The sequence below is a fragment of the Amblyraja radiata genome, chromosome 13 (genome assembly GCF_010909765.2).
Source record: "Amblyraja radiata isolate CabotCenter1 chromosome 13, sAmbRad1.1.pri, whole genome shotgun sequence".
NCBI lineage: Eukaryota > Metazoa > Chordata > Chondrichthyes > Rajiformes > Rajidae > Amblyraja > Amblyraja radiata.
In genome coordinates this window covers 27,324,292-27,338,353 of record NC_045968.1, presented here as the reverse complement: position 1 = coordinate 27,338,353, position 14,062 = coordinate 27,324,292, and the positions used below count along the sequence as shown (strand labels likewise).

The 14,062-nt window shown below is 43.4% G+C and overlaps 1 protein-coding gene across 1 annotated transcript in view; it reads right to left on the bottom strand.

Moving 5' to 3' along the window:
* The window catches only part of crocc2 (ciliary rootlet coiled-coil, rootletin family member 2), a 241,308-nt gene that overhangs the window by 26,742 nt on the left and 200,504 nt on the right, over positions 1–14,062 (bottom strand). Inside the window, exons 32-33 of the mRNA XM_033031518.1 lie at positions 8,141–8,290; positions 5,538–5,738 (exon numbers count right to left, since the gene is read on the bottom strand). Of these exons, the coding sequence (XP_032887409.1) occupies positions 5,538–5,738; positions 8,141–8,290 (351 nt within the window). The remainder of the gene's footprint in view (positions 1–5,537; positions 5,739–8,140; positions 8,291–14,062) is intronic.

Genomic DNA, 14,062 nt, shown 5'->3' with positions numbered 1-14,062 from the left:
TCTTTACCTCTGCTAGGGAAGGAAATGCAACCTGTTAAGTACAGACTCATTCTGTTTATGATTCAATATGATCCAGGGAAAAGAGTCATGTAAAGTACATAGGGAGGAGACAACAAGAAGTAAAAATAAATCAACAGTCTTACAACAATGAGTGGGGGCGCCGTCGAGTATGGCTGCCCTGCCTGCAGCTGTTTGTCCTTTCACCCTTTTTAATTTTTAGTGTGTTAAAAGTTTTTGTTTTGGAGGTCTAGTCTTTTTATGTGGGGGGTAGGGAAGGGGGAAACTGTATTTCTCAGTCCCTACCTAGTCGGAGATGCGGCTTTCCTCCAAGCCGCATCTTCGCCCCTTCCTCGCGGCCGATCAACGGGACTGGAGCAGCGTTTGCTGCCGGGACCGGCCAGAACCTCAGCTTATGTGGCGGCACAGCGCTGAAGCATCATGGCGGAGCGGGCGATGCCTTACCGAGGGCGAGTGTTGTGACCGCCGACTCCAACATCGCGGAGCTGATGTTGCGGAGCTGACGTTGCGGAGCATCCAGCCACGGGCGGCGCTGACTTTTAAACACCGCGGAGCCTGGGATCTCTCGCCGAGATCGCCAGTGTCGAAACTCCGACCAGCATGGCCTGTGGACTACTGGAGCCGCGGTCTTTGGTAGGAAGCGGCTGTTCCAGATACTCCCAGCTGCTGAGAGTGTTCTTCCGACACCGAAGCTCCATCATCCGGCGAGAGGGCCTGAAACATTGGGCCGCCATCGCGGCGACTGCGGAGGCCTCAATAGGCCTGACCATAGGTGAAGAAGAGGAAGAGAACTGGATTTTGTTGCCTTCCCTCACAGTGGGAACCATTGTGGGGGGATGTTTTTATGCTCAATGTTAAATTCTTTAATGTTGTGTTTTATTTTTATTGGTGTGCTGCAAATGGCAACTCAAATTTCACTACACCAATTGGTATATGTGACAATAAATGTCCTTTGTCCTTTGTCCAACTGCGAGACACAGGGAGATTACCTTTCCAGGGAATCTGGTGGGTGTGGGGATGGACCATTCCGACTGCTGATTGTAATTCCATTTTCACATTATATGCTATATTATATCACTAAAGGGATATAATCACGAGATTGGCAATCACTATATATATGTGATATTTCTTCTTTATTATGGGCCTGTCCCACTTAGGTGACATTTTAGGCGACTGCAGAAGACTATGCAGTCGCCACATGGTTACCACATGTTCATGGGTGGTTTCTGGGGAGTTGCCTTCATGAGGATCTCTACTGCTCTCCAGGCTAGAGATTTCAAACAATTTACAATCCTTTCCACAAATTCTGCTCATCTCAGTCCTATTTGGCGGAATCCATGTTGCAATTAGCTCCAGGTTCTCTATCCAATGGTTCATGTAAAGTATCTCAAGTACTTGACTATTACCACTCGCAGAGCCCGATGGTGACAATGATGTCCATGCTACCTCCCATGCCTTTGAATCAAAAGTTCGGGGTTCAAGTTGCACTCTGTAGACCTGAATATAAAATTCAGAAGAACGTTCCAATGTAGAGATTCTCCGGTGCCTTCTTTTGGAAGAGGTGCTAGACCAAGGCCCCACTAGTTTGAAAAGATTCTTGTACTTAAAGATTCTGTAGCCTAATTCAAAGACAAACAAGGGGGTACTGTTGACATGGCTAACAGTTCTACCTCAACCATCATCACAGCTACGGAACATTTTATTATTTATTTAATTGTTGAATGTGGGGCAGTGGCCAAATGAAAAATGATCAAGTGTCCTACGCCACACCATTCCTGACTGTAAATCACTATTGCACATTCTTGAGTTCATCACAGGGACTATATAAAAGCTAATTTTTCTTCCACTATAACGGAGCACCGCTAAAATACATTGTAAACTGACAAAACCACTGACGCCGATTCTATTCTCTCTGACCGCAGGAGCCATCAGACCCGCAGAGAAAGGGAAGCAAGTTAGTTTTGATTTGTTTTAAAGTTTGATTTTATTTGTTACAAGGGTTTCTAATGGGCTTCTCAAACTTTAAACAAAGCAGGGTGGGCGCTAACCCGGAGGCAGGCACAGTGCCATCACACAGCTCAGACTGAGGAATGGGCCGCAATGGAAAGTGAATGATCGGCCCACACACAAATATGGTTTAGCTGCTGGTCAAAATGATCATTTATGATGCACTTCTGCTGATTCAGGCCCTTGGAGTTTGCAGCTTGAATTGTAATAAACAGAACCCGTTTGCCAAGACATGTTCTGTTTGTGTCAAGATTCAATAAACTGGCAATAAATAACTGCCACTGGGTGATCCTTTGCACTCCAGCCCATTTTACCATTTATTCAGTTACAAAATCTCAACAGAAACAAGCTCAGCACTTCATGAAAAATATATGTGAAGCAAAAAGTGACGAGATGTACCAAATCTGTTGTGATATTCAGCAAACTGGGCTAAGATTTAAGAAAAAGATTTGAGATTTAAGATGACTGATATTTTATAATTGGAGCACACACACTCTAGGGGTTGATGGTCGTAATGTACTCAGTGGACCAAAGGATCTGTTTCCCTGCTACCTGAAAGACCGTGATAAGGTTCGGCAAGAACCAAGCACGGACCTTTTGATGACCTGAGTTTGGAGGTTGAAGTAAGGAATAGGACAACACGACTGTACACAAAGTTGGAGCTAAATTTACAGCAGGATCTGGTTCAAAAGGCTCAGCAAACCAAAATTCCAGCCTCTGGAATCCCGACAACATGATTACATTGGAAGGCCTTAAGACAGCAATAATGTTAAAACAAAGTCGTTTGGAACACCATTATCTAAAATTTCACTTTCACATTTGTGGCATGTTAATTATGTCTTGCATATTGATTATGTCTTGCAACCATCCAGTCAGATCTACTAGAAAAACCTTTTTTGTGTTTTGGCATAAATATATTAAGAAATGTACAATGGTGACTTGTGCACAGGCTCATGGACATGTGTAGTCCCAGTAGAAGCTGGTTGTGAAGCCTGCAAATGCTGCATCACTGTCCTGCTGATCTTTGGGAAGCATGTTGAACACCGAAGGAAACTCTCCCTGTTGCAGCCAAAGAACAGCTGTGTAAAGGGTTGCTATGAGGTGAGGGAAAACACAGGGAGAGGTTCACCGTGATGTTAGCGGCCCTACGCCTCTGTGAGATGTGGTGTGATGATGTAGTCAGAAATCTCAGTATGCAACAAAGGTGCGGATTGTATGAAAGACTGCAAACTATAAAGAGACAATCAGTTTACAATATCCTTCAGAACTGAGGCTGGCAGATACGTGTTCCAAAACATTGATGTCATGCTGCCAACCCTTTAACTGGCTCAGTCTTTGTCCAATATACCCCTAATTATTTTGTGACTTTTTAACAAGGATTGTATGTTTCAGCCAAGCGCTCTAATTCTTGGCAATTGACGGAGGAAACAGTGTGTGATTTGGGCTATTGGGCCTGTGACCGAGATGGGGGAACATCTAAGGCGGCATCCAGCCAGTATCTCAGTCAGTCTGATTTCACCTGGAACTGACGGCAACCAAAATCCATCCCAAGTAAAATGAAAATAATTACAAAGGTATCTTATTTCTTGGCACGGGTAGCATTTCCAAGGTGGCAAGCACACAAAGTTTACTTTGAGAAACATTGTGAGACAGGCCATTTGCCCTACCAAGTCTGTGCCATTTACACTAATCCTACATGAACCATTTAAAAAAAAAATCTTCAACCCACCCAATTTAATTACTCACAGACACGAGTGGCAATTTACCAATTTACAGAGGCCAATTAACCTATCAACTGAGGTGCCTTTGAGATATGGGATGAAACTGGAGCATCTGGGGAAACCAGATGGTCACGGGTAGAACATGTGAACTCCACGCAGGCAGCACCAGAGGTCAATGGAGGTGAGTTGGCAGCTCTATTGGTTGCACTACTTAACTGCCCATTACCAGTCATATTCACTCCGGGCAGATCCATCATGACCAGCAAAACTGTCCACCCAAGTCAAAATTCTGTGCAGATAAATGGTATTGAATATAAGATTGGCTGCAGCAGGTAAGAATTATGGACAGAACCAATATAAATGAACTTTGCACAACAGAATAAATAAAAATGACAAGCTTGTCTGTCGCTGTTTACAAACACACCCCTGTAGAAGGTGCACAGGATGTAGAGCAAAACTGAGAGAGACTACAGAAGGAATTAGCCCTTGTCTCACTCAAAGTGAGGCAACCTGATAATACAACCAGAGCATGGATGGTATCAATAATGATGGTTCATGGGTAATGCTCCAAGCTTGGGAGAATATTCTCCATTTTTAATTATGCCATAATATAAGATTATGGCATAATTATGCCTTAAGATTATGGCATAATTATGCCTTAATATAAGAATTTAAAAAAAGAGCAGGAGTTCCGCCACCTAGCTCATCAGAATCATGGCAGGAAAGCTTACCCTATGGTGCAAAAACAAGAACTACCCACTCTATCCCGAAAATCCAAGAAAGGAGGTAAGTACAGTGGAAACCACAAAATTCCTTCCCACTGCCATCTAGTACTCTTTATCTTTCGTATAGATCACAGTTTATTCTTATGATCTAGCATGAGACCATTTGGCCAATATAGTTTATTCAGGCTATCAGAGCAAAACAATCCCCCACTAACATTCTCTCAACTTTTTCATCTTCTTCCTGATTCTAACTTTCGAGACAAGGACCTGCATCGCCATGGCACGAGGCTACACGCCAAGTACTGGCAATTGAGATTAGAACAGGCAGGTGTTTGAAGGTCAGCAAAGACACGGTGGGCTGAAGGGCCTGTTTCTGTGCTGTATGACTCTATGACATTAGGAGCAATTTACAATGGCCAATTGAAATACCTTGAGTATGTACAGTATTTGAGATGCGAGAGGTGAATGCATACTCTACACAGACAGTACTGGAAGTCAGGATTTAACCCATGTCATTGGCACTACTAATCGCAGCGAAAGCTTTGACAAGAAAACTAGACTAAGTGGGACCCGTTGGGTGGCAAGGGAGGCCTGGTCTCCCCAACGCAACCCATTCCCCAACGCAATATTCCACCACTCACCTGTTCCCCCAACGCAACCCGTTCCCCCAAAGTAATATTCCACCACTCACCCATAGCCCCTAACCGCACAGGCACGGCTCATTTCCCCATATCCCCCCTCCTCTTCATGTGTGGGAGGGGAGGAGGGGTTTGAGGGTGTGTGTGTGTGGGGGGGGGGGGGGGGGGGAGGGAGAGCATACACAGAACAAGTCAAAGACCATCCTGACCTAGAAATATATTGTCATTCTTTTACCATCGCTGGGTCAAAATCCTGAAAAACTCTGCTGAATATATCCACACCTCAATGATTGCAGTGGTTCAATAAGGAAGCTCACCACCACTTTCTCCAGGGCATCTAGAGGTGGGCAATTAAACGCTCAGCATGTAAAGCCCACATCCCTTGAATGAATATAAAAATGACAAGTTAAGGTTAGTGACCCTCTCACCTTATCCAGTATTCTCCTCAGGGCAGATTGGTCCTTCTCGAGGCACACTTTTGAACGTTGCAGCTCTCGCTTCTCATTCTCTAGCTGCGCCACAGCCCTCTGTAGGTTGGCCACTCGCTCCTGGTAGATGTGCTTCTCTTTCTGAAGCTTCCCGATGACCTTCAGGACCTCCTGCTCACTCTCCTGTCGCTTCTGCAATATCTGGCAAAAGGAGGGTGGAGATCTATAACTAATCCACTTGTGGAATTCAACCAGAGCTGGGAGGAAAATGTAGAGGTAAAGAATGTATATGGTATGCTTGCCTTCATTGCTAGTGGCACTGAATATAAGAGTCAGGAAGTCATGATGCTGCTCTAAGGGACTTTGGTCAGGCCGCATTTGGTGTATTACGTGCAGTCTGGTCCGTCATTACAGGAAAGACATGGACGCTTTGGAGAGGGTGCAGACTTTTACCAGAATGCTGCCTGGATTAGAGGGTTTCAGCTACAGGGAGAGATGGATAGAAATGTCCAACACTAGAGAACTTAGATATAAGTTCACTAATTCTAGAAACATAGAAAAATAGGTGCAGGAGTAGGCCATTCGGCTTTTCAAGCCAACTATTCGATATGATCATGGCTGATCATCTAAAATCAGTACCCCATTCCTGCTTTTTTCCCATGATCCTTGTTTCCTTTATCTCTAAGAGCTAAATCTAACTCTCTCTTGAAAATGTCCAGTGAATTGGCCTCCACTGCCTTCTGTGGCAGAGAATTCCACAGATTGACAACTCTATGGGTGAAGAAATTTTTCCTCATCTCAGTCCTAAATGGCCTACCCCTTATTTTTAAATTGTGACCCCTGGTTCTGGACTCCCCGAATATTGGGAACATTTTTTCTGCATTTAGCCTGTCCAATCCTTTAAGAATGTTATGTTTCTATAAGATCCCCACTCATCCTTCTAAATTCCAGTAAATACAAGCCCAGTCGACACATTATTTCATCATATGGCACCATATTCTGTGGTTATAGGAGTATAATTAGGCCATTCGGCCCACCCAGTCTACCCCGCCATTCAATCATGGCTGATCTCTGCCTCCTAATCCCATTTTCCTGACCTCCCCATAATCCTTGACACCCATTTAATGGAGATATACATGGCAGGTTTCTTCACACAGAGAGTGGTGGGGACCTGGAACACATTGCCAGGGGTGGTGGTGGAGGAGGCAGATACGATAGTGGCGTTTAAGATGCATTTAGATAGGCACATGGAAGTGCAGTGAATTGAGGGATATGGCTCATGTACGGACAGATCAGATTTGTTTAACTAAGGATTATGTTCGGCACAATCATCGTCTGCCAAAGGGCCTGTGTCTGCGGCATACTATGTTCTAACTTTTATGAAGTACAATCTCTCTCCAAAATAATATTTTGTATATCACTGACCAACAAAAGACTGTAATTGTGGCAACACATTGCGTGCTGCTCCCAGCAGGAGATCTACTATGCAATGGACCAAATGACCTGTTTAGGTGCTGTATGAATACATGGATGAAAGCACGGGCCCTTGAAGTCTTGATAATCAATTGCTCCTACAAGGTTTAGCATAGAAATTGAAAAAAATCTCCCAATTTTTCTATATGACTGGTATCACTCCTTTAAATAGGTATGAATAACAGGGCAGACATGTCTGTGTGGCCTGAGGGCATTGAACAGAGGCAGCTTGTTCCTTCTTTGGTGTTTCCATTGATCTTTATCATATTTACTGGGAAAATCTATCTGTGCTCCATCCCTTCCAACCCTCTGAACAGCACTACAGTGCAGAAAACTGAGTCAACATTAAATCATTCGATAATAGTAGCAATCTAGCTGGTCTCGCTCACCCCTCTCCCCATAGTCATTACAGAGTGAGCGGCTCAACCACAGCGCCATCCTTATATCTCAATGGGCACAGTCAGCAAACCAGGTTTAATATACAAGGTTTGACTTTATCAAACCAATTAATCTTGGTTCAAGGCTTGGATAGAGTGGATGTGGAGAGGATGTTTCTACTTATGGGAGAGTCTAGGACAAGAGGCCATAGCGTCAGAATTATAGGATTTTCTTTTAGGATGGAGATGAGGAGGAATTTCTTTAGTCAGAGGGTGGTGAATTTATGGAATTCTTTGCCACAGAAGGCTGTGGAGGCAGTCAGTGGATATATTTAGGGCAGAGATAGATAGATAGATTATTGATTAGAACGGGTGTCAGAGGTTATGGGGAGAAGGCAGAATAGGGTTAGGAGGGAGAGATAGATAACCTATGATTAAATGGTGAAGTAGACTTGATGGGCCGAATGGCCTAATTCTACTCCTATCACTTATGATCTGCCACAGTTGACCTTAAATTGCCTTGAACTAAGAAAGTGGACAATCGATGACCAGAATTCCTGCTGTGAACACTTTTCAGTTCCACTCTATGGAAAGTGCAGATGTGAATGTCGATGGACCAGCGTTTGGACCTGATTGTGCAGCAATCAGTGGCCTGTGTTTCAACTCCACCAATCGTTCCGAGTTAACTTCCCACTTCCATTGTACCTCTTGACTTGAGATAAATCTGGTACAATCAGTGTTTTCATAACCCACCTCCTGCAGTTGACGATTCTGACTATCAAGGTCCAAGCGCCTCAGCTCCAGATCCCCTTGTGAGCCCTGCATGGACTGCACACGTTCTACCAGGGCATGGTTCTTCTTCTTAGTGTCTGCAAGTCCCTGACGGATGGTGTCTAGCCGTTCCTGGGGCAAGGACACAAGCAATAAACACCATTTAAATGAGCTAAGTGTATATATTTAAACATTGAGTGGAATTGTGTTAATGGCATGGGAACAATCTATCTGGACCAAATTACGTTGAACTTTATACAATCAGAAGAGCCTCCTCTCTAATCTGATCAATATATTTATCTGTTCCTTTCTCTCCTTTTATCCATTTGACCCTTAAATTGCTAGTCTCATCCACTACTCCAAATGACACTGGGAAATTAATTCTCTCCTGAATTTTGTTGTGGATTTATCGGTGTCTTTTCTGTATTCAGGGCCCTTTGGTTTGAATTTCTCCTTAAGCAGAAATTTTTTTTCTTAATCATTAGCTTTTCCCTTTTAGAATTTTAAAGATTTCTATTCCCATGAGTCAGCATGGCAGCCACAGATAAATCAACAAGTTTCTCACCTATCCTGAGTTGGGAGTAGACACGTGCATAGTATTGTTAAAGGGAACAATGGTTTAGTACAAGGGAAAAGGATGAAGTCCAATTTCAAGGCTAATTTCTCTCCAATAATGGCCATAAGACGGTGACAAATCAAAAGATAACTACTTCATTAAATGCAGTGATTTCCTGAGAATCTGTTACCTTTCACTAATCAAAAGCTACTCCATTCGGAACCTGTGTAGGAAGGAACTGCAGATGCTGGTTTAAACCGAAGATAGACACTAAATCCTGGAGTAACTGAGTGGGACAGGCAGCATCTCTGGAGAGAGGAATGGGTGACGTTTTGGGTCGAGACCCTTCTTCAGACTTTTGAAGGGTCTCGAGCCGAAACGTCACCCATTCCTTCTCTCCAGAAACGCTGCCTGTCCGCTGAGTTACTCCAGCATTTTGTGTATATCTCCATTGGGAACCTCTCGGATTGCATCATTTACAAGAAATATTGCATCAAGAGTCTTGAGATTAAGGATTTTTATATCTCACGTCATCTAATTTGTAATTGTTCCTTTGGACACGAAAAGCCAATGGCTGTTAGGCAATGGATTTTTCATTCCATCCTTTCCCCAACGTCCTAAGGATAGGTCCTTTGTAATTGCCAGCCCAACTCATTCAAGACTTCATATTCTTGATGGTACTTGTTCTTTCACAGTCTGCCACTTTCTCTCTCTTGCCCCCTAACCCCCATTACCCTATTATCATCTCATCTCTCACTGAGAGACATCAGAATGGGTTTCTACATTTGAGAGTGTGATTGGCAAACATTGGGAATAACCAACATGTATCTCTTTTTTTTCCATAAGAATGCAAAAAAAATCAAGGGGATGGTGAATCTTTTTTGCAATAACCATATTGTGTTAAAGCAAACATTTCATGTAGAACATGCTGAGGAAGTGCGGCATTGCCATAGAATGCGGTCGAGAAATTCAGTCTCATGGCGCTGTTTATTTCAGCACTTGGTGACAGAGAATGCAGTTTGGCGAGAGTAAGATACACTGTGGAAATTTGACCCAGCATTTTCTGACACGAGCTGTGTTTGTACATCAGAAACGATTTCCACATTAGATATCTCACACTTACCTTCTACTCCTTTCAGCCTGCTCTTGCTCCACGTCACTGAGACTTCACTACCTTGGAGCTCAGCCCAGACTCATAAATCAACCCTGGCTTCCATCTTTGACTCCCTGACTGGCTGGTTGTCCCTAACTTGGCATTACCAAAACAGATAGTGGTGGCATTGTCACATTGCTGTGTGCGGAGATTATTTATGTGTAAAATGGCTGCAACAGTGGCTACACTTTGGTTATAAAGAACTTTGTGATGTGACTAGAAATGCTAATCGAAATCTGTATTGCATTTATGCTTCATTCTATGACAATGATTTCTGTCTGCCTTCTTTGCAAATAGACATATCACAAAGTGGTACATGTGGATTATGCAGCCAGAACATGCCCCGAGTATTCAATGCCCTCTTGCATTGACTTGGGATATCTGGTTTACATGCCAAAGGAAGGAGAAAGATGATGACCACCTTCCTGCACACAATTCAGCAACAGTTGAGATAAGGAGGAACAATGTGGCAGCTGGTTCTCAACCCCAGGTTCACCTTCACGCCTGCTTCCCAATCCTACCTCTGATGCTGCTCTCTGTTAAAAATGCACTGTTATAAATGTCACAGCACTTGGTATACTGGCACTCTGCCAAGGTAAACACATTGAGAGCTCTCTCCTAGTCTGGGTGGTGATATCACCCACAGAATCAGACTCAGCTTTGCACAGTATCACACACACCCCACTGTCAGATTGTACCTCACACTACTCTCTATCCCCACTTCAAAAGGCTGTCAGTATTGCTGCACTCCCACTACCACCACTACTCCCACAGCTCCAGGGTAACTTCACCTTGCACACTGCAAATTGTTTTCCATCATAACCAAGCCACTTGTAACATTCCCTATCTGCTGTTATCCTTGCCCGTGAAAGCACAAATCTGTGCAATAATGTCAGTAATGCATTAATGTTTAATGTGCCTGAGTGAAACTCTGATTTATTCCTGAGGTCACAAATCTAGGGCATGGGTAGAAGGGATAACAGGCTCCTGAACCTTTTTCAAAATCTTTTCCACAAATTAGCAGCTTCTCAGAGCTAATGACATGTTAAAACTGGGCATGAGATAGAGCCGAGCAAAGAAAAAACAAGCATCAGATTCAATTGCACTGAAGAAGCAGGGAGAAATGGTTAGACACATTCAGAGAGAGGGAGACGGACACACTGAGGAGCAGGGATAAACGGGTACACACTAGGGATAAGTAATGGAGAGCAGACATATTGCAAGGAGAGCCGCCAACATTAGCAAAGTCTGCTTGCATCGTGGTTGTTTCCTCTTTTTCTCTCTCCTGCCAGGTAGAAGATATAACAACTCAAAAGCAATAACCATGAACAGCTTCTTCCCCACTGTTATCAGACTTCAACAGATTTCCTGTATGCTAAGGATGTATCTTGATCTCCCAATCTCTCTTGTTTCAGCTCTTGCACTTTTAAAAAATCTACACTGTAAAAAACACTATTTCCTTTCTCTGTATTCAGTCCTCCCTTTCTATAGTACTCATGTATGGCATGATATGCCTGAATAGTTGCAAAACTACGTTTTTCACTTTATCTTGGTACACGTGACAATAATAAACCACTGCATTGAAGAAGCAGAGATGGAGGGACAAACACAGAGACGAGAAGGGATAGGCAGTTAAACACTACAAATGAGCAGAGAAATTTGGATAGATACGCCAAGGAAAAGAAAGAAGAATGGTGATTAAAGATTGAGAGACTGGAAGATATTTATCTAATTTAATTGTCAGCTTTGATTAATATAGAGAAGGTTTTTAAGCTGAGTGTTCCTAAAGTTACCTCATAAAGGGCAAGACACAAGGCGACTGGTTTATAGAGAACCTGCGCATTGGCCATCCCTAGCTCCTTTTGCATGTCATTTCAATGCCTTTTCACATTCCCACATCAACATGTCTGTCCATGGCCTCCTCCACCGCCAGGGTGTGTTGCAAGCAAACTATAAGAAAACCACATTTTATCCTGCCTGGGTAGGCTACAACTATATGTTATGAATGTTAACTTTTCCAATGTCAGGTTACTCTGACTGTAGATTAACCATATTAGCCTGCCTTTACTATATCTATCACCACACGTATTATGCATGCTGCACATTCCGTTTGTAGTCCAGTCTGGATCTTCATCCCTATCCCGGACTATTGATAAGAGTACTTCACCATCTCACGGTCAGACTTGATGCTGACTACGGAGACGATAGCATGTAATGTTTCCTCCGCTTGTGTTACAATATAGACTAGGAGTTGGTACTCCTGTGTATGGGTCATATTACACAACACTGATTTCCTGCGTTCCCCTCTCTCTTTCCTTCCAGTCCACCCCAGATCCTCCTATTTTGTTCCCTTTACAATTCGCCCCTCCAACTACCCCACCATCTATTTTTGCCCCACTCCACTCCTGGTTCCATCTACCTTCTACCCAATCACCACTCCCGGATTCCTCTTCATCTGGTTCCATTTGGCCTTCATCTCTTCCTTTATGGATCCTATTATTACCTGCCTATCACATTCCAGCACCTCTGCCCTTTGGTAGTGTTCCCTGCTTGTCACCCAGTAGCCTCTGTCTCCACCTCCCCCATATGGTTTTATCTGCCCTTTTTTTGTCTGCTTCTATCTATCACTCACCTGTCTCCTTTGCCCAACTGGATTCTCCCCCTGTCCCTCCTGGCTCCTTCTGCTCATCATCCCTCACCACTCCTCGGCACACCTATCACATACCAGTATTTGTAGGAAAGAACTGCAGATGCTGGTTTAAATCGAAGATAGACACAAAATGCTGGAGTAACTTAGCGGGACAGGCAGCATCTCTGGAGAGAAGGAATGGGTGACGTTTTGGGTTGAGACCTAAAACATCACTTATTCCTTCCCTCCAGAGATGCTGCCTGTCCTGCTGATTTACTCCAGCATTTAGTGTCTATCACATACCAGTCCCTGTTTCATCATATCCCCTCTCCTCTCTATACCGGTTGTCTTCCCTCAGAATCTCAACCTGGAACGTCAACAACTCTTTACCCGTAACAGATGCTGATCAATCCACAGAGATCCTCTAGCGGTTTGTTTCTTTGCTCTGAGATTTATGAGTCATTTTTTCAGATTTTAAGCAAAATCTGGCCTTCAGTGCATTGAAATATCCGAAAGTGTTAAATATGTAACACTCAGAATCTGGACCCGCATTGGATTTTGCGCAATTCCTGTTGTCTGCATGAGCAACACATTCAGTTAAGGTTGTTCAGGTCACCAGGGTAATTGGATGCAGCTGGTGTTTGTTGTGCTGCTTTTCCCATTCTCGGTTTCTGGGTCTTCCCTAAACTTGGAGCTCTGAAACTGGCCTCCAGCCATTTCAAAATACCCAAGAAGTATTGGATTTGTTTTGCTGCTGGCACTGGGGCACAGTTAACAGTAGGAGACCAGGAACAAAGATGTTTCGAGAAAGTTTTGTCCTTCTATTGAGCATTAATAACAGGGTCCCAGTGCTTAGCCAAACAGGGATAAGCTTAATAATTGAGGTACAAAGTGACTTTCATTGGAAGAATCTAAACCATTGTTAACTATTATAAAGAATATAGACACAAAGAAAAATATGTTTTGGAGTAGGCCATTCAGCCATCGAACCAGCACCGACATTCAATATGATCATGGCTGATCATCTAAAATCAATACCCCTTTCCTGCTTTTTCCCCATACCCCTTGATTCCTTTACCCCTAAGAGTTCAATCTACCTCTCTCTTGAAAACATCCAGTGAATTGGCCTCCACTACCTTCTGTGGCAGAGAATTCCGCAGATTCACACTCTCTGAGTGAAAAGGATTTTCCTCATCTCAGTCCTAAATGACCTACACCTTATTCTAAACTGTGTCTCCTGGTTCTGGACTCCCCCAACATCGGGAACATTTTTCCTGCATCTAGCCTGTCCAATCCTTTAAGAATTTTATATATTTCTATAAGATCCAACATAACATAACTATAACATAAATTCTAGGTGGAAATTAATCAATTTCCTCCCACACTGAGGCCTCTGCATCATCTTACATGTTCACAGGATACCTGGTGTTTCATTAGTCTACATGTTTTCAGGGAAGCAGTTGGAATTATGAATTTCCTCAACCAGATTTTCTCTCCACCTCTGTGCCAGGAGATGCCCAATATCTTATTCACATACGGGAATAGAAGCAAGACTGCAATTCGTGA